The 22548-nt window shown below is 40.5% G+C and overlaps 3 protein-coding genes and 1 long non-coding RNA gene across 8 annotated transcripts; 3 read left to right on the top strand and 1 right to left on the bottom strand.

The window, feature by feature from the left end:
* Positions 1-1263: 1263 nt before the first annotated feature.
* Positions 1264-3115, top strand: LOC307017229 (zona pellucida sperm-binding protein 3-like; the record flags this gene model as incomplete). The annotated part of the gene is made up of 5 exons (XM_079646784.1): positions 1264-1451; positions 2011-2128; positions 2220-2305; positions 2795-2901; positions 3014-3115. Coding segments are annotated over 5 exons (558 nt in total), but the record flags the coding sequence as incomplete, so codon positions are not given.
* Positions 3116-4925: 1810 nt separating this feature from the next.
* Positions 4926-7836, top strand: LOC307016291 (zona pellucida sperm-binding protein 3-like; the record flags this gene model as incomplete). Its single annotated transcript, XM_079645329.1, has 10 exons — positions 4926-5405; positions 5480-5595; positions 5690-5793; positions 5870-6044; positions 6461-6578; positions 6649-6731; positions 6811-7001; positions 7116-7271; positions 7390-7500; positions 7586-7836. The coding sequence occupies exons 1-10, from the start codon at positions 5031-5033 to the stop codon at positions 7834-7836; spliced, it is 1680 nt and encodes a 559-aa protein (XP_079501455.1). The 5' UTR covers positions 4926-5030.
* Positions 7837-8034: 198 nt separating this feature from the next.
* LOC307014967 lies at positions 8035-10775 on the top strand. Its single transcript, XR_013801370.1, has 3 exons — positions 8035-8757; positions 9011-9073; positions 9342-10775. It is a non-coding gene; the product is annotated as an uncharacterized lncRNA (long non-coding RNA).
* Positions 10776-10918: 143 nt separating this feature from the next.
* Positions 10919-20782, bottom strand: LOC307014966 (cytosolic 5'-nucleotidase 1A-like). 5 transcript variants are annotated; one of them, XR_013801368.1, is made up of 7 exons: positions 20355-20782; positions 19009-19161; positions 15821-15950; positions 12846-12968; positions 12295-12479; positions 11145-11746; positions 10919-11084 (listed from the first exon to the last, which is right to left on the bottom strand). XR_013801368.1 is itself a non-coding variant. In XM_079643253.1 (6 exons), the coding sequence occupies exons 1-6, from the start codon at positions 20445-20447 to the stop codon at positions 11411-11413; spliced, it is 1020 nt and encodes a 339-aa protein (XP_079499379.1). In that variant the 5' UTR covers positions 20448-20782; the 3' UTR covers positions 10919-11410. The 5 variants fall into 5 exon arrangements, 3 of the variants coding, with proteins under 3 accessions (XP_079499379.1, XP_079499380.1, XP_079499381.1); XR_013801369.1 differs by having other exon boundaries at positions 10919-11053; XM_079643253.1 differs by having other exon boundaries at positions 10919-11746.
* Positions 20783-22548: the final 1766 nt, after the last annotated feature.

Raw genomic sequence — 22548 nt, 5'->3', positions numbered from 1 at the left:
TACTCCGTGGTAGTGGCTCGTGGGGAGACCTAAAAGAAAACACACAACGTCCAGTACTTAACAGCAATCATTTGTTTAAATGTACAGCCGTTACTCACACAGGCCAACCGGCAAACGAACAAGGTCTGGAGGACTGGCCAAAAGAAACAAAAAGGAGGGAGCTCGAGCCAGCCACGCCACGGGCCGTAGGACCCAGAGCTTCCCTCCCCTGACCAGAAATCTAACAAAATGCTACGGGAAACTAAATGAAGCCGGCGACCGATCCTTCTCCTCCAGTCTCTCCTTATAACCCAAACACCTGGGCACATGCGGAGCCAGGGGCAGACCAGGCGCGCTTTACCTCAAGGACCAGTGTGTAGGATATAGTGGCATCTAGCAGTGATGTTGCAGATTTGAACGCAAAACCCCTCACCTCTCAATTTCCAGGCATGTTGGAGAACTGGAGTTTTTTTAAAATATATAATTTATGTATCTTTTTAAAGGAATGTCACCCAGTAAGGACAATGTGTGCATTAATTCCTTACGTTGAATTCTCAAATCATACATAAACAGTGTATTTCGCAGGGCAATTTTTTTTTTTTCTTTAGTACACTACTGGATAAATGGGTCTTTGATTTTCCTGCACAAGTTTAAGACATTGTCAATGGATGTTTTGCTTTTCTTAAATGCGGCCATTTTAATTAGAAAAAAAAACACCCGTCGTAGTTTAATACAAAATGAACATTCATGTGAAATATAGTATTCCTTATAAGTTGGAGCATTTTTTCAACCAATAAAGAAACACTCAATTACAGTTTCAGAACTCATTACAGAATAAGTGAGTGAGACTGACCGTTGAGCGGCCCGACCAAGCAAGGAGGCAGAACGTCCAAAAATATAACCCGACGTGGGCATTTATTAAAATAATGTGCACAAAGTTCACAGCCTCAATCCTGCTGTTCTCCGTGAACACATCCTGCAGCCACAAAGATCTCACACACTACCAGCCTTCACACAGACAGGGAAAACAGAGCCTAAATACCGATACACTAATTAGCATAATAAGACACAGGTGAGGGGCGAGGAGACAACACAGGGCACCAGGTGCACACAATCAGCTACAACATACATGGGGAACAGGGAAGTTGTCGTCAATATACCCCACACAGTACAATGATTATGTCCACGTGACCTCTAGTAACGGCGTCTCGTCGTTACAGTGAGTAGGCCTATAAGCAGAAACAGAAATGTGTTGACTTCAATCACAGTAAGTGATGCTTGTGTTTAATTGTAGAGGACTGGACAGGAGAGACTCTCACCAGTGTCTTCTACACCGGAGACCTCCTGCACCTCGAGGCCTCTTACAGCGGTCCTGATGCGGGACACAGACGCCTGTTTATCGACAGCTGTGTCGCCGCTCTGTCTCCTGACCCGAGATCAGCCCCCAGATATTACTCTATCGAAAACCATGGGTAAGAGAAGCTCAGAATATATGATACTGATAATTGGCTCTTAAAGGTGACCTATCATGCAAAATGCACTTTTGTATGTCTTTTCTACATGAATATGTGTCCCCGGTGTTTCAGGGAACTCACCAAGAGTCAGAAAACACAACCCTCTCTATTTCCCTCCATACCCAAATCTCTTAAAAAGGGGCTGCAACGGATCTGATCCAGACTGATCCAGATTTGAACACTTCTATGACGTCACAGAAGTGGCGCTACGGCTATTGGGCCAACTCCACCAATCAGGAGGAGACAGCCACGGAAATTGCCGTTGGAAAGCGCTGGAGACGCTGTAGTACATATGCCAAGCCTGTAGATGGTGCTGTTCTCACAGAATCAGCCCGTGCAAAGACAGTGTTCAATTGAGCGAAATGAGGAATGGCTAAAATTCATGATCTGTTTGGTATTTTGAAAAATAAAAAGTATAAATATGCCTTTTATATAGGTATGGTCCTACACTATATTATTCAAATATAGCATGATAGGTCCACTTTAAATTGCATTCAAATGTAATTTGTTTCGTCAGGTGCTTCAATGATGCCAAAGAGGAAGGATCAAATGCACTTTTCAATCCCAGAACAAGATCTTCTTCTCTTCAGCTGCAGCTCGCTGCCTTCCTGTTTCCCCAGGACACAAGGAACTCAGTGAGCCACTTCTATAACCTGAATGATTTTGTCATGTTTGGAAATGCTTCGAGGTTGTATAATGACATTTGTTTGGTCTCTCTTATATTAGATCTTTATCACTTGCCAGCTGAAAGCGACCTCTGAAATGCAGACGAGCAGCCCCACCAACAAGGCCTGCAATTATATAAATTCAAGGTGCTTTTATTACTTATTTTGTGAATTGTTGCTCTTTACTTTACTGTAATGTTGCAAAAGGTTTGTCAGTGTATCATTTACAAAAGCTCATGTTACAAATTCTCTATAAACCAAAACTGGTTCAAATGTTTGCTATTAATATTTCTTGCTGCTTAAGTAATCAAGTTACTTAATTAAGGAAACATGTATTTTTAATGAGGTCTAACGTTTACTGTAAATATAAGGATAAATACTTTCTAAAATGAAGTGTCCATGCTGTCTCTGTACAGCCAGATCAATGTAACAGTGATGCTTACCTCAGCATTTGGACTGAAACAGTACACGTGTGAGAGGAATGTGCTAAATGTAAGCTTTAAGAATATGTTAGAATGTTGACTCTGCCCATGGAGTATATGTATACAAATAAATGGCTATTATTTCAACATTGGATTTGGGTGTAAATTCAAAGCGAAAGGAAAACAATGATTAATTCTGTATACTAATCATCAGATGGATAAATGTCGATGGCAGTGATGATGTGTGTCGATGTTGCGACGATACATGCTCCAGCAACTTCCTCACCGGTCATACAAACTTCGGAAGTCTGATCCCTGAAGGTAAACTGTAAATCCTACAGTTTTGTGACTTTCATAATCTGTGATCTGTTTCTGAAAACTGAACAAACTAAATATTATTTGACTCTCACTTTCATTTGTATTCATGTTTCAGATTTAGTGGCACGTGAAACTGTCACTCTGGGCCCTGTGATGGTTTTGCCCTACAAGTAGGCGAAGCACAACAATCCAGACAATAAAGGGTTCAATATGTGTCTATCTCTCACCCTCCCTGACCAAACTTCAGCTCAATACTTATAGCTTAATACTAGCAAAACGATTATTTTAATGATTGTTGAGAAAGGAATGTTTATACAACATAAACATTAAAGAAACAAGGATGTTTAGTCTTTACTGTTAATACATAACGAGGCTCTAAACAAAGCCACACAACTGGTCTGATGAAACATCCCTACAGATTACACTGTATGAACATCACATGTTGATGTCAGCTGTCAGGATATCAGTGTTTGAAAGAGGAAAATAAAAAGTGAATTTCTCTTACCTTCCAAAAGCTGAATGAAAATAAGAATGCATGCCAAGCTCGTCTTCATGGCCTTTTCAGTTATGAACTCACTAATAAATACTAAAGCTGACTCACATTGTACTCCTCCTATTTCCTTCAGTCTTTGTGAGGTTTTGTGGACAGCCTCACTTTATTTATTGTTCTTCACCTCTTGAGCAGGAAGGGGAAATCAAAGTAAGAACAGCCGTTGAAACGTTACAGTTGCACACACTGATGTTTAACTGAATTTCTGAACTGAATCAGACTCATCCACTGGATTAACACCACTAATGTATAAGATTACTCAAACAAACCCTTCTCAAAAAAAAATGCTCAGTATTTGCTAGCGATATAAACATTGCTCCCCACGAAGTACTTTATAAATAACACTTTTGTATAGTATCATAGTAGGCTAAGTCCTCTTATAGCGATCCTGTTGTGATATTATCAAGTGAGAAAAGAAGATATCACTTTCATGATGTCTCACCGGATATGTCTGGAAGTGCAGGTCAGGAGAGTCATCAGCAGCAAAGGGGTGGATATATATTATAAGTTAGTGTCCTTTAAACATGTACGCCGGCACAGTCCGATTCAGAAGCTCTCATAAATAATAATAATATATTTTTAAAGCTTGGGTTGTGTTTTGAGCGCACCAAAAAAAAGTGCTATTCACATACAAGACAATACAATGTGTCCAAATATAAAGGACATAATAGGAAAGAGGTTAGGTCAATAACCCATGATAAGAATGGGTTTGCCTGATATGTCAGTGGTTAGAGCTGGCAGCCCATATTCAGCCACCGCTGCCTAGTCAACCAGTTTGAATCCTGAACCAGCCGAACATTTCTGGCATGTCCTCCCCTCTGTCTCCCCCTTTCAACTCTAACATCTCCAATAACGGCCCTCTGGACTGAAACAAACTGAAAAGTATGAGCAGAAAAAACCAAATGGATCAATCTAAAATAACATAAAATATGTAGGCAACAGTACAGGGTGAACATCTGAAATGGATCATTAAGAATTTTGAACTTTATATTTCGTAAGTAATTTGATTTTAAGTATTTGGAGGCGTTTTCAATACTTTCTTTGTTTGAACTGCATGGATTGATTTGTATATGATATGTCTTGTGTTTCAAACGTAGATCAAATTGTATTTATGTAGCTCAAAATCACAAGTTGTTTTTGATTTAGTCTGTACAGATCAACAAAACATGAATGATAGTTTAAAACATAATAAAATGACACCATAGACCACAATAATAATGTGATAGTACAAATGAAGGATCCAGGGGGATGTCAAAATGCTTCCTGCATGGTTTTCATGAACTGCAACACTAACATGTTATTTAAAATCCAAAGTAACAAGCAATGAAGCAAATATATGCACATTTTAAACATGTGAAAACGCCCTTCACCTCTCTCTCTATCAGCCTCGTGTTTTGAGTTCAGAGTGTGCAGCCAATGAAGCTGATGGGTGTCTGATTGGACGCAGGTGTGCTGCTCTGATGAGGATAATGATCGGCTCGAGTTTAAAAAGCTCCACCGCTCACACTGAACCATAGGCCTACTGTGAGTCAGTCAGGAAGACAGAGGGCAGCTGACTGGGTTCCTGTTATCAGTTTCACTTATGGAGGCCTTTCATTTTCAGGTTATCCTCCTTGTAGGACTTTGTGTTAGCGCCTCTGTTGCTTTCCCGCGCACACAAGATGCTTCGTCTCAGAGCCTCGCGAACACAGGCAGGTCAGAACTCGGGCGGCAGCAGCAGCAGCAGAAGTCTCTGGCTGAGGAACCGCAGCAGGTGAATACCATCAGAGTGACCTGTCATCCAGACTCTTTGGAGATTGTTATCAAAGCCGATATGTTTGCGGTTGGAGCTCCGGTTGATGGTGACGAGATACGCCTTGGAGTAGAGACCAACAACCAGTACTGCAGAGCTACAGCGTCTTCAGCAGATGAGTACAGTATCAGTGTTGGACTTGTGGAGTGCGGCACCAGACACTGGGTAACTTTAAATATATTTCATTTCAAATCTGATTCATTATAGCTTCTAGTTTTAAACACGTCTACTCTCCACAGGTAACTGAGGACTCTCTGATCTACACAAACCTGCTCATATACTCTCCTGAGGCTTCTCCATATGGTGTTGTTCGAATGGAAGAGGCTGTAATTCCAATTGAATGTCATTACGAAAGGTATGTGTCTCTTTTTGTTTTTAAAGCTCGCATTGTAAAAACCTTTGAATGATGTCTGTCTTTTTTTTTTAAATGCATGTTTTCTGTTTCTTAGGAAGTACAGTTTGTCCAGTTCTTCACTCATGCCTACCTGGATCCCCTTCACGTCGACCCAGGCTGCAGTGGAAATGTTGCAGTTTAACTTGAGAATCATGACAAGTGGGTTTTGATCATTTCTCATGTTATGCGTTGTCATGTCTCTATTTGCACTCATTTTTTTTCTGTCCGTGTGCAGGTGACTGGCAGCACAAAAGAGGCTCTAATGTGTTTCATCTCGGTGAGCCCATCAGCATCGAGGCCTCGGTCAGAATTGGGCATCACATTGGGCTCCGAGTGTTTGTGAGCAGCTGCGTGGCTACACTGAGCCCTGACATGCACTCCAGCCCCAGGCATGCCTTCATTGAAAATGGGTAAGGCTGCAAATTGCTAAATGGCAAAAAGCAAAGTCTTTTTCTGACCCTAGAGGGAGCTGTTTAATGTGTAATGCTCTTCAAGTGGTTTAATTCAGACGAGAGCAATGCTGACTCGAGTGACAGGTTAATAAAAGATCAGTCCTTTTTTATTGTCGTCTTCAAGTTAGCCGTTAGCTAAGGCTAGCTGCGGTTTACTTTAATCTTTGGTATTCTAGTTCCTTTCTGTGCCACTATTGGCAAATACACAGGTCAGATTTGTGCAGTTCTGACTCTAAAGAATTACTTCCAGAACTTGTCTATACGACTAGAAATGTTAGTGGTGGAGTTGCATTGTGGGTAACGCAGACTCTGGTTATAGTAGTAGTCAATGAGTGCTAATTTAGTGTTGCGGCTTTTGTTTTTCCTCATCATAGGTGCTTTGTTGACTCTCAGCTTCCAGGCTCAAGGTCTCAATTCTTAGCCAGGACACAGGATGACAAGCTCCACATGTCCATTGATGCCTTCAGATTTTATAATGAGGACAGAGGGGAGGTGAGGCTCTATTCAATTGCCTTAAACATGATTGTGTGTGCATGTTTCCCAACACCTGCTTTTCTCATAGCTCTACATCACATGTCACCTGAATGCTGTGCCAATAAATAACACAGATGCACCAAACAAGGCGTGCACTTTTGGGAATGGAAGGCAAGTGAGATCCAGTCTAAGATATGTCAAATTACACATGAAACAAAGTATTGGTGCTGAGTGTTTTTTAATTGATCAGATGGAGGTCCGCTGATGGTAAGGACTACTTATGTGGGCAATGCAAAAGACCACTTGAAGTTGAGCAAACTCCCGGTAAGCCCAGCAGCCCGAGCAAGTTTAGGCCTCGAGGGTTTGTGAAGCCAGAAGAGCTTGAACCCCTCTGGAGGAGCGGAATGAAGACCAGTGCAGGTTGGGAGCATGGAGAAACTTGTATGATTTAATATTGGCTGCAGATGTCGTCATAATGATCAATTTTGGCATAGGTTTTAGACATGATGATGGCTGGGTAACTGAATTAACACGCATTGTGCTGGTTTGTGTTAGGGTGGGAACATCAGGCCAGAGTGGGTCCGATGATGGTCTTGCCAGCCAAGCAGAAAAGCCGGCCCATACCTGCAGAGGGGCTTTCTTCCATTCTTGATCAAACCAGCAGATCTACAATGTATGGCAGCCAGTGGAGGAGTGGAATAAACAGAGTTGGTAAGTCAATACCAGTGTTCAATTATTCTTTGTTCATTTGAAGCCTTTAACAATCTCTAAATTGAGATTAAAATGGCCCATAATTCAATCTAAATGTTGACTTGTTTTTCTGTCAAAGATCAGAGGAAAGGACTGCTTCCTGATTCATCATCGACCCAAAACCAGGTGGACGTTCTGACTTTAGCTTCTGCGCAGAATAAAGATGAAGACAAAAATGGAACAGACAAAGGTTAGATGTGAAAAGTCTTAACTCTTTTTTTTAAATGGCACTCTGGAATGCACCTTACATTAACACATTTCTTCTGCGACTACAGATGATGAGGAAGTTCCTGAACTTCTAGAAGAATCCTCTCCTGAGGCCCACCTGCAGTCGAAGGCAGCGGTGCTGAACAGTACCCACACAGCGGTGCTGAACAGTACCCACACAGCAGTGCTGAACAGTACCCACACAGCGGTGCTCGACGAAGTCCTCCCAACTGCTGTGGTTAATGTGGCTGTGCCCCCACTGTCCAACACCACTGCAACAGAATCTGACCTTTCTGAAACAATGGACCCAGAGAGATAATAAATTATTCAAATTTAAATTTGTTTGCTTTTTAATGTTGCAATACACAAGGAAAACTGATGACCTGCTCACAGCTAAAAACAATTAAATGTAAACAAAATGGTTTCCTAATTAGCCAAAGTATTCCATGACGGTGTTGCGGCCCGCCCCCTACTCCGTGGTAGTGGCTCGTGGGGAGACCCGCAACATAAAAGAAAACACACAATGTCCAGCACTTAACAGCAATCATTTGTTTAAATGTACAGCCGTTACTCACACAGGCCAACCGTTAAACGAACAAGGTCTGGAGGACTGGCCAAAAGAAACGCAAAGGAGGGAGCTCGAGCCAGCCACGCCATGGCCGTAGGACCCAGAGCTTCCCTCCCCTAACCAGAAATCTAACAAAACGCTACGGGAAACTAAATAAAGCCACGAAAACTAGACTATCAGAGGCCTGTACTACGAAGCTGGTTCAACCTAACCTGGATATGTTTGAGTTAGCCGGTTGGCCTAATCCAAAACATACGCGCTTTCGCTAAACTGTACTACGACAAGTGGATCGCTCAAGCTAGCCGTGCCGTATCTAGTTAGGTGCGCGTTCACATGAAAGGGGTGGTAGATACGGTTCAGCTGACTCAGATAAGGAGATATATTATACATTATGATGTGATATGCCGCGGACTGTACTTAATGTTACTCTGATCCGGTTACTTATGTTGTGGCAGATATTTAAGTAAGCTTTCTTAACGCTAATGTTATAATAGTCAGATTGCTCTGAAGATGGGAGGTGATATTCTATTAATGTTCACGTTCACACAGTCGGTGATTTTTGCCGGCCGTCTTTCCTGCAACGGCAGCTTTTCTGTATTTCCTTGAAATTCCTAGGTCGAACTAAGACTGCACAACCACACGTCAAGAGGACAGAGGAGCCAGATCGCAGTGGTGAGGAACGCACTTTCATTTCACTGTAATTTGACTTTTCACTTATCACTGTATTCACTATTCAGCTTAGTTATTTATTCAGTTATTTTATTACTGGTACTGCTAATTGCACTATGCGTATTCTTGTATATTGTATATAGCCTACGTATGTATTTTCTACTACTACTTACAAAATCGAGGGTTGTATCTTTGTGTCAGTACATATTTGAGGATTTTTCTATGCCTATGTTCATCTAAATTCTAATACTCATAGGCGACTACAACTCCTGCCGAGGCCCAGTTCTCCCTTCCCACCACCCCAGGCTCATTGTGCTAGGTAAAACTCTCATTCAATAAAAGTAGTCTTTTAAAGATGAATGCAATTATATTTTTAAAAGTTTTAAACAGAACTGTTGCAGATGCTTGATCCAAATTCCATAAAATATACCAACCAGTAGTGCCACACTCAGACGAAAATGTACAAAGCCTATTCTTCCACTATTTGCATTCCCACATTATTCACCAAGCCAGCCCATGCTTTAATATAGATATTATGGATATTGTTATAATTCCTGCTGTCTTTTGTGAATTGTTCTGTTCCACAGATGCTGTAGTAAACCACCATCCAGGGACCAAGATATCAGATATAAGAACATCCATTAACACAATAATTTGTGGGTTAAGGCCCCAGGTAAAGCAAAAAAAACAAGATGGACGATTAAATAGGGTACAAGACTGTTTTTTTGGCTCTGTTCCGGACCTTGTTTTAATGAGTGATCAGCTCATGTTTAAAGTTGTCACCAGGTGAAACAAAAAATAAGATTGTTAAATAGGATAACAGACTGCTCTTTTTGGCCCTGTATGAAATAACAATGCATCATTTACTAACTATACCTATACAAAATGTGTAATACATTTTCCCTTCATTATGTAATAACACCTCCTTTTGTAATTTGTCCATTATGTAGTAAACAAGTTCAATGCAAATATATAATACATGTCGCCACATTTTGAAATATATTATTACATATTGCAGTGGTTATTACAAAATGAGTTGCAAACAATAACATTACAACTGTTTATTTATTTATTCGACCATAATAAGTGGTTATCAGTAAATCCTTACTCATAATTAATTTAAAAATATTTCAGTAGAATATCTTTCATTGGCCAAAACTAGATCAAGTGTTACCATATTCATTAGCCAATATGTTTATCATATTTTTTATATTGCGTTCAGGCTGTTGATTACAGATTGCAGCCGATTATTACAAAATATGGGTTTTATTACATAATTACGTGAACATTGTCATTACATAATGTGGTGTTAGGCCTTTTCTTTTATTATTTCCTTGTCCTTTTAATGAGTATTTTGATAACTGTTACACATATAGAAAAAAACGAATTAAAGATTTTTTTTTTTATCAGAACATGCATTTCTCCTCATAATTGTGAACATATATTGTACTCATGTTCGGAATATATGTTACGTACATGTTTTTTTAATAAATCTGAATATATAGTGCATACATGTCCCCATATAATTGTGAATATATAGTACACGCATGTCCCCATATAATTGTGAATATATAGTACATACATGTCCCCATATAAATCTAAATATATAGTACATACATGTCCCCATACAAATCTGAATATATAGTACATGTCCACATATAAATCTGAATATATAGTACATACATGTCCCCATATCAATGTTAATATATAGTAAATGTATGTTCACATATATACACAACCAATATATTGTATATTTACATATATTACTCAATATATGAAAAGCGGCAATTCCTGATATATTATTCCATATATTGTAATATATTAACACAGTATATTATTCCATATATCTTCAATATTTCTTTGTAGATATGAATATATATTTTTTTCCTGTTATTAATCAGTATCAGTTGGTGTAGCCAACAGCAAGATTTACTTTATTAAATATTTTCAATTAACCAGTAAATCAGAACACTAAATAATGTAATATATTGACAGCTAATATATGGGGAAATATATTTTCTTTGTGTAAGCTTCCTTATAGTTAAAGTAATTAAATATTAGTTCCCATGCCATACAACTTAAAATAATACCCTTCATTATCATAAATCATATTCAACTCATCTTTAGGGAGGGCAATTGAACAACAGGTGATCAGACACTCATCAAAGGATCAACATCAACGTTTTAATATACCGTAAAACAACACCTCATAAATATCAGACACCATAAAACAACACCTCATAAATATCAGACACCATAAAACAACACCTCATAAATATCAGACACCATAAAACAACACCTCATAAATATCAGACACCATAAAACAACACCTCATAAATATGACACCATAAAAGAACACCTCATAAATATCAGACACCATAAAACAACACGTCATAAAACATACCACCTGTCAAGACACGTCATACAAATATTAGACACCTGTCAGTACACCAGACATCAAAGGTTTATTGGGGGGTCATAAATCACAGCTATGCATACTAGTGTGACAGAAAGGGTTATTTATATAATTAAACCGATTCTCTGTTTGTTTTATCTGAGTGTTTGAGGGTATTCTCTTAATACCTTGAAGGCCCTGACGGTTCACCACTGATAAAATAACAGGTAAAGATACAGTTGTAACCCAGTGAAGTTCAGGCTAATTTGGTGCTGGTCCCTGAGATATCCCACAGGGCACTTGGCATGCTACTATCCCGAGTTTCAAAGCCCCCTCCACATGAAACATCTGGTCATCAAAGAAAATGTGCGGCCTGATCGTCTCAAGCATGGGGCCCTTGGGTGCCCCTGACAGAAAGTGAGCCTCATTGATCTCCGGACCCCACGAGTGCAGAGTTTTCAGAGCCCTGGCAGCAGGGCTGGGTGCCCCGCGAGAGGTCACCAAGTAGGTCCGGATGGGGCAGTCCATGCGCTGACCTTTGTCATAAAACTTCTTCTGCAGCTTGTCTAAAGCCTCCAGGAAACCTTTCAGGGGTCCCTGCACAAAGAAGAAGGAATAGAGTAAATCCAAAGTCTCCCTTTTGATAGTTTTTATATTATTAAGGGCCAACTCAAGATAAAAATCTGCCTGATTGGAATAATCTGTGCCAAAGAGAGAGTTTACCAGCAGCTCTATGATAACTTGGGTCTTCGATCATATTTCATACTGTAGTTCATCATGTCTTTTGTAATTAACAGGTTAGTTCCTGAGACCTGGTATACAGTGATATCACAACAGCACTCAGGTGGTAAGCAGTAAGCATTTAGGATAAAGACAAACCCTCAGATGAGCCAGATAGCAGTGAAAGGGCAAATGGTACAATTATAAAACTACAGACCAAATACATTTTATTTTGTAGAGATGTCACTATGATTCCCAATCCTTGAAATTACTTTTATTTGTACACTATTAGGTAATAGAAATGACCGTCAAAAGTACTCACTAATACCTAAGTTGTAGTAAACCAGTCATTAAATTGAATGTAGTACAGTACATTTACAATAGTGGTGTGATACTGATAATTGTCTCTTTTGTGTATACTGTACATATTCCAGAGACTTGTTCTCGTGTTCCTTCTCATTCTCTAAGAACTTATCCAGTCCATGGGCCTGGTAAATGCGCTCAGACTCATCAGAGAAGAGGACGGCGTCACCATCGAAGGCGACTCGTAGCTGGGTGTCCGACACTTCTGTTATCTTCTCTGGGGTGAACATGATAGCTGCTGCTATACCTGAGTGTGTTATCAGAAGCAGGTGTGTATAAATACATGTTACATACCATATAGCAGAGACACTCTCTTTGGCCTCTGTAGTGCAGTCATATAGCTTATTGGAACACTTTCTATGATGCACATACAATATAATCATACTTATGATGCAAAATATCTGATTATATAGCACCGTTTTGTTTTAGTTTGCTTTCACACTTTACTGGGTCGCGGTTGTTTAACCCTGTGACATCATGGCGCAAAGGTAACAATAACCAATTGCTAATGTACATTGAACCCTTCTGCTGTGATTATTTTATAAAGCATTATGAATATTGACAGGTGCTTACAACTATGGACAGTGCTAGCCAGCTTCTCAGTGATATGTACCTTCTTCCAGAGCTTCTCGAACCTTTTCTGGATCAGAAGACAGGTACAGGTTAGTGTGGTTGGCCTTCAAGTAGCCTATGGGACTGTTCCCTCCCGTCATACATAAGCGCGCGATGAACAACTCTGTGGAGAAGAGGAATCAAAGATCAGTTGATGTGCATTACATTCAAGATATGCAAGAATAAAATGAATTGGTGCATATATAACCTCATATTTTTATATTCATAGCTGATCACTTAATAATATATATATAATAATATATTTTGATTTGCGTAGTTGCAGTTACAAATACAGCATGCTAACACTAGTTCTAGCTTACAGATCTAGCTTACACTACTGATTTAAAACTACATCGAGAATGAACAAGAAGACCAACTGAACTGTATCAACAATCTGATGGCTAAAGTGATGGCTTGAAAATAGTCACTCAGAAAAGGAACCACTGATGTTGGATGAGAATATACACAAGACAAAAGAGTGTGTCACAAGCCTTTATCACTCATGTTCAGGGCCGGCTCTAGACTTTTGGGGGCCTTAATCGAGCTTTGGCTTGGGGGCCCCCCTCACTCTAGTGCGTTCTCACTACACACAACACGGAACCAACTTTTGTCTTATGATGTTAGCATAAGCACACATATTGTATAAACAAGCATGTAAACACCGTGGACCTAACCTCCTCTAGGGGGGTCCGGGGGCATGCTCCCCGGGAAGATTTGTTTTTGAATATTGAAGTTAAAAGCATCAATCTGGTGCACTTACAAAATTAAGAGATCTATGGATACGTCTCTCAACATCCATATGAAACAGAACTGTAAACAGATTTTTATTTATGGATATTTTACAAATCCCCTTTTAAACTGTATTCTTGTTTTGTCATATAGTATTTCATAACTGTTTTTCATGTATTCTCTCTGCCTATCCATCTCATAATGTTCACATAGAAACTAGCCTTCAATGGGAATATCATTCAGAAGAATGATCATTTCATGCAAAAATCTGTCACAAAAAGAGGTTGCAAATTTAAATTCAGGTGTTGTTATGGCAACGTCAGTGGTCAAACAGCCACATTTATTTACTGCTGCAAATACGTTCAAACATGCTGTCGACACATAAAGCAGTGGCATGCCACCATTTCAGCTGACTTTTTCTCAGAAATACTGTCACATAACATCCATATATTTCAGTGCTAGGTTGATGCTTAGCTAAGCTAACTATGAAACACTTTAACTGACAGGACTAGCTTCTAGCTTCATGTAAGTCAACATTTCCCTGAGAGCTTTCTTTGAAATCACCAGGTAACGCTAAAAAACATTACATTTAGATTATATGACAGTGTTTATTTAATATATCTGGCTCGCTATAGCTACTTGCTAACGGTTTAGCTTACCCCCGCAATTCAAAGTAACGTCAACGTAGTTGTAATTTATGCTTTGCTTAAATGGTCGCATAGCTTGGAAGTTTACTGACATTTACATACCTTGCTTACCTGGCTCAAGTGGTGGCTCTGGGGTTGTTGTGTGAGCCACCACTTGAGAATTGTCGTATTTTTTAAGAAATGTTTTTTTTATGTCCATCTTCAAAAACTCTGAGTCCGACTGACAGTTTATTTTAAACATTGTCACAGCTCACAGGATAGGTACCTGTCAGCCAGCGACGGGTGATCCTCCCCTGTCATACTCCAATGTAACGGAAAAACAACTAAAGAAAAACTAAATAGTAATAATAATAAATGTCTCAACTGATCTATGATGTAAGTGTGATTTATGTATGACTCCAATCGCTTTTTATAGTCAAAAACAGCAAATTTTCCGAGCTCCGCTACAACTACGGGTAGCGATGAGAAGTGAGGCAGGGACGAGCTCTGCCTCACGTAAGCCCACAGTAACTTGCTGGAGCACGGGCACTAATTTAGCGCGGGCACTTATTTTGTGAGCGCGCTCAAGCCAGTTACTGTGGGGTGAGGTGAGGCACAGATGAGCTCTGCCTCACCTCAGAATGTGTCACCCCACAGAAACTGGCTGGAAAGCGGGCACTAAGCTCATACCTGTTACCATCTCACTGTATGACACCAATGTAATGTTTGTAGATCCCTTTATTACATGTATCCTCGCCATCCATAGTCTCTAAATAACTTATTTAATGTATATATGATATTTAGGCTCGCTGGTCCCATCATATAACGGCAATGAAAAAAGCAGCAGGAGAGGCAGCCATAACCTCTGCCACACTGAAGGGGGCGCACGTGAGCCCACAGGTTCTTGTTGCTACTGTTATTCTACGCAGAGACGAGACGCAAACAACAAACTAGACTTTTGAAATTACAGGAAGATAAGCAGGACTTTTACAAAAAAGTAATAGAGATTGTTGTCCAGAAGGAGAGCATGGACTTAATCTTCAAGTCAAGGTAAGACCACAATTGTAATGAAAATGGGATCTTACTAAGAAAAAACAATCCAATATTTCGATTTTGGGTATCCTTTTGTTGAACGGTCTGTTTGAAATGAATCGAAGCATCAGACTAAAAAAAGCTTTTGAAAATAACCGAATATTTTAATTAAGGTCAAAATATAATATTTGTAAATCTGACTCAGTGCCTCACCAACCATGAACCACACCGCACGTCACTGCTGTCAGCCAATAAGACGGATGTTTATTTCCATTCAACTCTCTGGTTGGTCTGGTGACTTGCCTCTGTTGCATTCACCGAACACGGGAAATTACAATCCTGCCATCCTCTCTAGTGTCATGATGAGGTTCAGGTAAAGCACGGTTAATGTATTACATTATTGAATCAATAATATAATACATGACTTTGAGAGTAGGCAATCTAGGCAGATTAACACAATTAATTCAACATGCGGCGACGGTGTACTGAGATTATTATTATTATTGTTTTTTTTTTTGCTAGGGGGCCCTAAGCGGCCGCTGATGTCGCTTAATGGGTCGGGCCGGCTCTGCTCATGTTAGTAACTCACGGTGATGATTGATGGAATTGATAAGTCTTTGGCCAACGTATGGATGGTTCTTGGTCATGAGCATCACATCAAACAGCTCCTTGCTGTCAGGGTAAAGCTCCTTCAGTCGAGTGTTCACAGCCTCCAGAGCCTGGCAACATGACAAAACACAGATTTCAGCTATACAAAAAAAAAAAAATCCGGTTGGAATAATATGAAGGCAGCAGGAGGAGGATCTCAGAAGTTGAATAATGTCCTCTAGGTTTTTATCATTAATCTGATGGAATTGTGTCATGGTGTTTGAATTGATATTAGGTGGACATAGGGACAACACATCTGCTGTACCTGATACAGAGGCACTGACTGCTTGACTGATTTTCTGAATTTTGTCAGTGAAGAAGGCAAAGTCATTGCACGCCCTGGTGGATAGAAATTCAGGGGCTACTGACACTGGGGGGTTAGTTAGTCTGTCGACGGTAGCAAACAAGGCACGTGCGTTGTTTTTGTTTTTGGTAATGATATCAGAGAAGAAAGACTGTCGTGCGTTTTTCAATTCCAAATTATAAAAGCCAAGTCTCTCTTTATAGATTTCAAAGTGAAGCTGGAGATTTGTTTTTCTCCACCTGCGTTCAGCTTTTTGACACTCATATTTTTGTTTTCACGGTCATGGCCTTTCTCCATGGAGATATTTTCTTCCCAGTCACTTCCTTTACCTTAGTTGGAGCAATGGCATCTATAACATTTGTAATCTTTGAATTAAAATGATCTACGAGCTCATTTACTGAGATGTTAGCAGGGGCAAGTGTGGAAGAAAAATATTTTCAGTTAAATATGGCTTTGTGGTTACCTCTTTTTGAACATTTTTGTGAACAGAAATAGAGCTCTCAAAGAAAACACAGGAATGGTCAGAGAGTGCAACATCAGTCACCACAACATTAGAGATATTCAGACCCTTTGAGATCATTAAGTCCAGAGTGTGCCCCTTATTGTGCGTGGGCTCCGTCACATGCTGAGTCAGTCCATAGTTATCAAGAACACAGAACAGTTCTTTAGCCCCTCTCTCCTGGGGGTTGTCAACATGGATGTTAAAATCACCAACAGCTCATAGAGTCACAACCTAACATCAAACACTGACAACAAGGAACGTATCTGCATTGGGTATAAATAGTGTGTGTGTGTGTGTGTGTGTGTGTGTGTGTGTGTGTGTGTGTGTGTGTGTGTGTGTGTGTGTGTGTGTGTGTGTGTGTGTGTGTGTGTGTGTGTGTGTGTGTGTGTGTGTGTGTGTGTGTGTGTGTGTGTGTGTGTGTGTGTGTGTGTGTGTGTGTGTGTGTGTGTGTGTGTGTGTGTGTGTGTGTGTGTGTGTGTGTGTGTGTGTGTGTGTGTTATTTTTAAGCATAGAAGCAAAACTGTTTTCTCATACAATGCAATATACATCGCTTGTGAAGAGGGTTGTTCATATTATGTTGCATTGTATTCCATGTGGTCTAAATTTGTGTCTTTTTATCTACCGTTTCACGTTCAACCTATTTTACAAAAAGGTATACAAAAAGAAAATAACACTCTTAACGAGGTGACAAAAAAGGCTCCAATAAGGCACAACAAAAATCGCTCACAAAGTGAGGAACAAAACTTACAAAAAGTTTCAGGAGCATAAATCAGGCTTGTGACAAGATAAGCATTCACTGATGAGCAGAGTACTGGCATGAGGACAAGACGAACTGACAAACAACAAGGGGAGACTGGGGGATTTAAGCAAGAGGTAATTGGGCACAGGGGGAAAAAATCAGGCTGGCGCTGATGAGCATGGTAGACACACAAGGGTAGGGTGTCAAGGAACCTGGAATGAAACGTAACAGTTGAGTGTCAAAAACAAAACAGGAAGTGGGAGACAATGCAATAATTGACTAAACAACAACATGAAACGTAACTGACTCAACACTTTTGACGGTACACAACACACATCGATCTGCCCGATTATTACGCCTTATTATGAGTTGTATGAAGGAGATGGAGGTCCCCACGAGGGGAATCATACATTTTAGGGTGAAGACTTGGTTAGGTTTAGGGTTAGGGTTAGGGTTAGGCATGTGTTGGTTCTGGTTAAGGTTAGGATAAGTCTCCAGGAAATGCATGTAAGTCAATGCAATGTCCCCTGAAGTGATGTATACATGGTGTGTGTGTGTGTGTGTGTGTGTGTGTGTGTGTGTGTGTGTGTGTGTGTGTGTGTGTGTGTGTGTGTGTGTGTGTGTGTGTGTGTGTGTTATTTTTAAGCATAGAAGCAAAACTGTTTTCTCATACAATGCAATATACATCGCTTGTGAAGAGGGTTGTTCATATTATGTTGCATTGTATTCCATGTGGTCTAAATTTGTGTCTTTTTATCTACCGTTTCACGTTCAACCTATTTTACAAAAAGGTATACAAAAAGAAAATAACACTCTTAACGAGGTGACAAAAAAGGCTCCAATAAGGCACAACAAAAATCGCTCACAAAGTGAGGAACAAAACTTACAAAAAGTTTCAGGAGCATAAATCAGGCTTGTGACAAGATAAGCATTCACTGATGAGCAGAGTACTGGCATGAGGACAAGACGAACTGACAAACAACAAGGGGAGACTGGGGGATTTAAGCAAGAGGTAATTGGGCACAGGGGGAAAAAATCAGGCTGGCGCTGATGAGCATGGTAGACACACAAGGGTAGGGTGTCAAGGAACCTGGAATGAAACGTAACAGTTGAGTGTCAAAAACAAAACAGGAAGTGGGAGACAATGCAATAATTGACTAAACAACAACATGAAACGTAACTGACTCAACACTTTTGACGGTACACAACACACATCGATCTGCCCGATTATTACGCCTTATTATGAGTTGTATGAAGGAGATGGAGGTCCCCACGAGGGGAATCATACATTTTAGGGTGAAGACTTGGTTAGGTTTAGGGTTAGGGTTAGGGTTAGGCATGTGTTGGTTCTGGTTAAGGTTAGGATAAGTCTCCAGGAAATGCATGTAAGTCAATGCAATGTCCCCTGAAGTGATGTATACATGGTGTGTGTGTGTGTGTGTGTGTGTGTGTGTGTGTGTGTGTGTGTGTGTGTGTGTGTGTGTGTGTGTGTGTGTGTGTGTGTGTGTGTGTGTGTGTGTGTGTGTGTGTGCGTGTGCGTGTGCGTGTGCGTGTGCGTGTGCGTGTGCGTGTGTGTTCTCTAACCTTGACAAATTTGAAGGCAGGGCCGGGGCTGAAAGGCTCCATTTCATGCTCCACCTGATACTTGATGTAGTCTTCAGGGCCCTGCTGCTCCTTCTCCATGTTGAAGAGAACTTGTGCTGAGATGCCGATGGTGATGGCATTCTCCGGCTTTGGCTAGAGTAACAAATAAGTTGCATTAACATTCAGTTTTTGTTTTTGTTAACAATCACAATTGCCTTATTTGAGATGAGCGAGACACATCAGCTAGCCTAACACCTTAATACAATTGTTGCCACACAAATGTTGTTTCATAAACAAGTTTTCCTTCTTTTTGTTGTTATCCAACAACAATCGAGTGCATTATTAATATTGTGAGCAGTGGCACTAGAATATTGGAAAAGTGTTTTCTGATTTGCAGCTCCAAGTAGATATCAACTATTTCATAAAGGCTTTATTTAATGCCAACAGTGGGTAAACTGAGTGAGTTGTTGTGACAATAGAGGTGACGATATGATAAGAAATACTTTCCTTTGCAAGACTCTGATAGTGCAGGCCCACATACCGAGTCGGCCTGTTAAGCATTATGACACTGGGACAACAACACAGAATATAGCACACTGTTTATAATTGTGATCACACTTTTGGTCAGCATATTATAACCACAACACATTTTGAGGTTCTGTGGTTTTGTTATATTTTTGTAAATGATATGACTGTAAAGTCAGTAGTGTTTAAAGACCAGATAATAACATGAAGATATTTCAACCTGAAACCTGGGGTTGAAAACATACTTCCACTGCTTAAAGAGTATTTAACAAATATTTAGTTTCACATTTTTTTAACTTACAACTGAGACAACTCCCTACATCCTGTAAGGGACTGAACTAGCAGTTGTTTTTGTCTTTTTTTGTGTTTTGCTGAATCCTTTCCAGGTAAGAAATCTAAACGATAGCCTTCACAGACAACCTTGCACCTGATATCAAACTAGAATTTGCATTTAATGCAAAAAAATGCAAATTCTGTTGTACAGCATTCACAGTAACAAGAGCCCTCTGTGCTTTGCTCAGTTTCTAACAATAAATCCTTCTGAGTTTCTATCTCCTGCTTCACCTAACGATATCTCAACATAACTTTTTTTCTCACTGAGGCTTTCAATGCCGCACCAAATAAATATGACAGGTCAGATCATGACCACCGTGAAATAAGCAGCCTCAAGTCCTGAACACAAATTTGTCTTGGCAGGCTTTCACTATCAAGTAAGAGAAAAAATAATTAAACTCCAAAGTTTACATTTGACTTGGGTCGCCTTTGCTGTCAACAACTCTGATACTGCAGCTGTAAATGGATGAAGGCTGAAGGATACTCACAGGTTTAGGTTGACAGGTGGTGGGCTTCAACTTGCTGGTGCTGGTCAAGTCAGGTCCACGGGCTGTCAGTGCGTCCCCGTTGTTTTGACTCATCTTACCTCCTCGGTTCTCTCTCAGGTACACACTAGCTCTCTTCTCTCTCCCTCTCTTTGGCAGGAAGTTCCCAGCTAAGTCCTTACTCACTCTTAAATATTCACAATTCAGTCCTGGTGCACACAAGAGATGAGATCACCCTGGCTTTGGCAGCAGAGCAGTGGATATATGATATTCCAAAGAAAGAAGATGATTGGAGAATAAAAAAGAGATGAAGAGAGATTTAGAACAATCTGTTAATATTACCTCCTCGCTCTCGCATCATACGCAGCGTATTCCTCATTCAGCTCTTGTGTGCTTGTCTTTTTATCTCTATCACACATACACTGCTGACTCCATCCACTTGCATCCTCCCACCTTTTGTTTAACCCTTTCCGTGTCTAATTAGGGTTAGGCAGGGCATGTGATTTAAGGTATGTGACAACTGGTTGATGCTCCCTATTGGACAAAACATGCCGCTGTGTCAGAACAGCGCCGTGTCATGATGCCTGTAATGCTTCAGTTCTCTTAATAGAATGTTGCATTGTATTCCATGTGGTTTAAATTTGTGTGTCTTGAGTCGGACGTTTGTTTTGGGGGTGCCGTGGGGTAGCTTGACGTTTCACAGAGGGTGCTCAAGCATTTAGGGGTTTCCCTTAATCTACAGTTGAATTTTCTACTGCTACACTCCCCATTACATTAAATTGCAGTTAGCTGACGCTTTTATCCAAAGCTGGATTCTAGCAGTTACTGGAAGCCAGTGAAGGGAGCGGAGGAGCGGCGTGGTGTGGGAGAATTTAGGAAGGTTGAAGACCAGACGAGCAGCTGCATTCTGGATGAGCTGCAGAGGTCGGATGGCACATGCAGGTAGACCAGCCAGGAGGGAGTTGCAGTAGTCTAGGCGTGAGATGACGAGAGTCTGGACCAGAACCTGCGTGGCTTTCTGGGTCAGCTGGGGACGTATCCTCCTGATGTTGTAAAGCGTGTATCTGCAGCAGCAGTTTGTAGCAGCGAACACACCACCACACACGCACATACACTATACTTGTTACAATGAAGGCTCGATAATCAGCTCACGGCATATAGGTGTAAGCAGGGGTCAAGTGCTATTTTTAAAAATGGATATTTTACAAATCGCTCCCCTTTTAATAATAATAATAATAATAATAATAATAATAAATTATCAATCAATCAATGTTTATTTATACAGCCCAATATCACAAATGTTACATTTGTCTCAGTGGACTTCACAGTTTGTACAGAATATCAGTATGACAACACGACACCCTCTGTCCTTAGACCCTCACATTGTACAAGGAAACCCCACAGTTTAAAGGGGAACATGGGAGAAACCTCAGGGAAAGCAACAGAGGAGGGATCCCTCTCCCAGGATGGACAGACGTGCAATAGATGTCGTGTGTAAATTGAAAAGATAATACATTTACAACATAGGTAGACCAAATGTTTAGAAATGCATGTGTCTATAATAAGAAGATGAATCCACAAGGATATCCATCCAGGACTCAAGATCCAGGACTCGCGATCCATGACTCAGGAACGCAGGATCATCCATGACTCCAGATCCCGGCGTATATAGACACCAAAAAGAAAGACATTTGGGGAAGCTGGGTTAATCGGAACATGAGAGTACACAGGTATAGACAGAGAGAAGGAAGAAGTAAGATGTCCCCCGACAAACTAAGCCTATATCAGCAAAACTAGGGGCTGAATCTAATCAGCCCTAACTATAAGCTTTATCAAAAAGGAAGGTCTTAAGCGCACTCTTAAAAACGGATAGGCTGTCTGCCGCCCGAACACAAACTGGAAGCTGATTCCACAAAAGTGGAGCTTGATAAGAAAAGGCTCTGGCTCCCATTGTACTTTTAGAGACTCTAGGAACAACCAACAACCCTGCATTCTTGGAACGCAATGCCCTAGTACAGGGGGGCCCAACCTTTTTTGAACCGAGAGCTACTTTTAAAGTTGCCAGTCTTCCGAGATCTACCAGTCCAAATCGAGAGGCGTAGCCATTACTGACAGCCTACTACCAGGTAAACACACACTTCTACTTGAATAAATCTGACCTTTGTACGATTAATACTTCATAAAATACTGCAGATCC

This window comes from Notothenia rossii, assembly GCF_949606895.1.
Source record: "Notothenia rossii genome assembly, chromosome: 8".
Classification (NCBI taxonomy): domain Eukaryota; kingdom Metazoa; phylum Chordata; class Actinopteri; order Perciformes; family Nototheniidae; genus Notothenia; species Notothenia rossii.
Note: the sequence above shows the minus strand (reverse complement) of the source record. Positions and strands in the feature narration are given on the sequence as shown.

What these genes read in the sequence shown, in the direction of transcription:
- LOC307014966 (XM_079643253.1), bottom strand. Translation starts at nt 20,447, where the DNA reads ATGAGTCAAAACAACGGGGACGCACTGACAGCCCGTGGACCTGACTTG. An exon ending in CCACCTGTCAACCTAAACCT is followed by an intron (nt 19,162 to 20,354) that starts GTGAGTATCCTT and finishes TTGTTACTCTAG; the next exon opens with CCAAAGCCGGAGAATGCCAT. An exon ending in AGAACAAGTCTCTGGAATAT is followed by an intron (nt 11,747 to 12,294) that starts GTACAGTATACA and finishes TTCTTTGTGCAG; the next exon opens with GGACCCCTGAAAGGTTTCCT.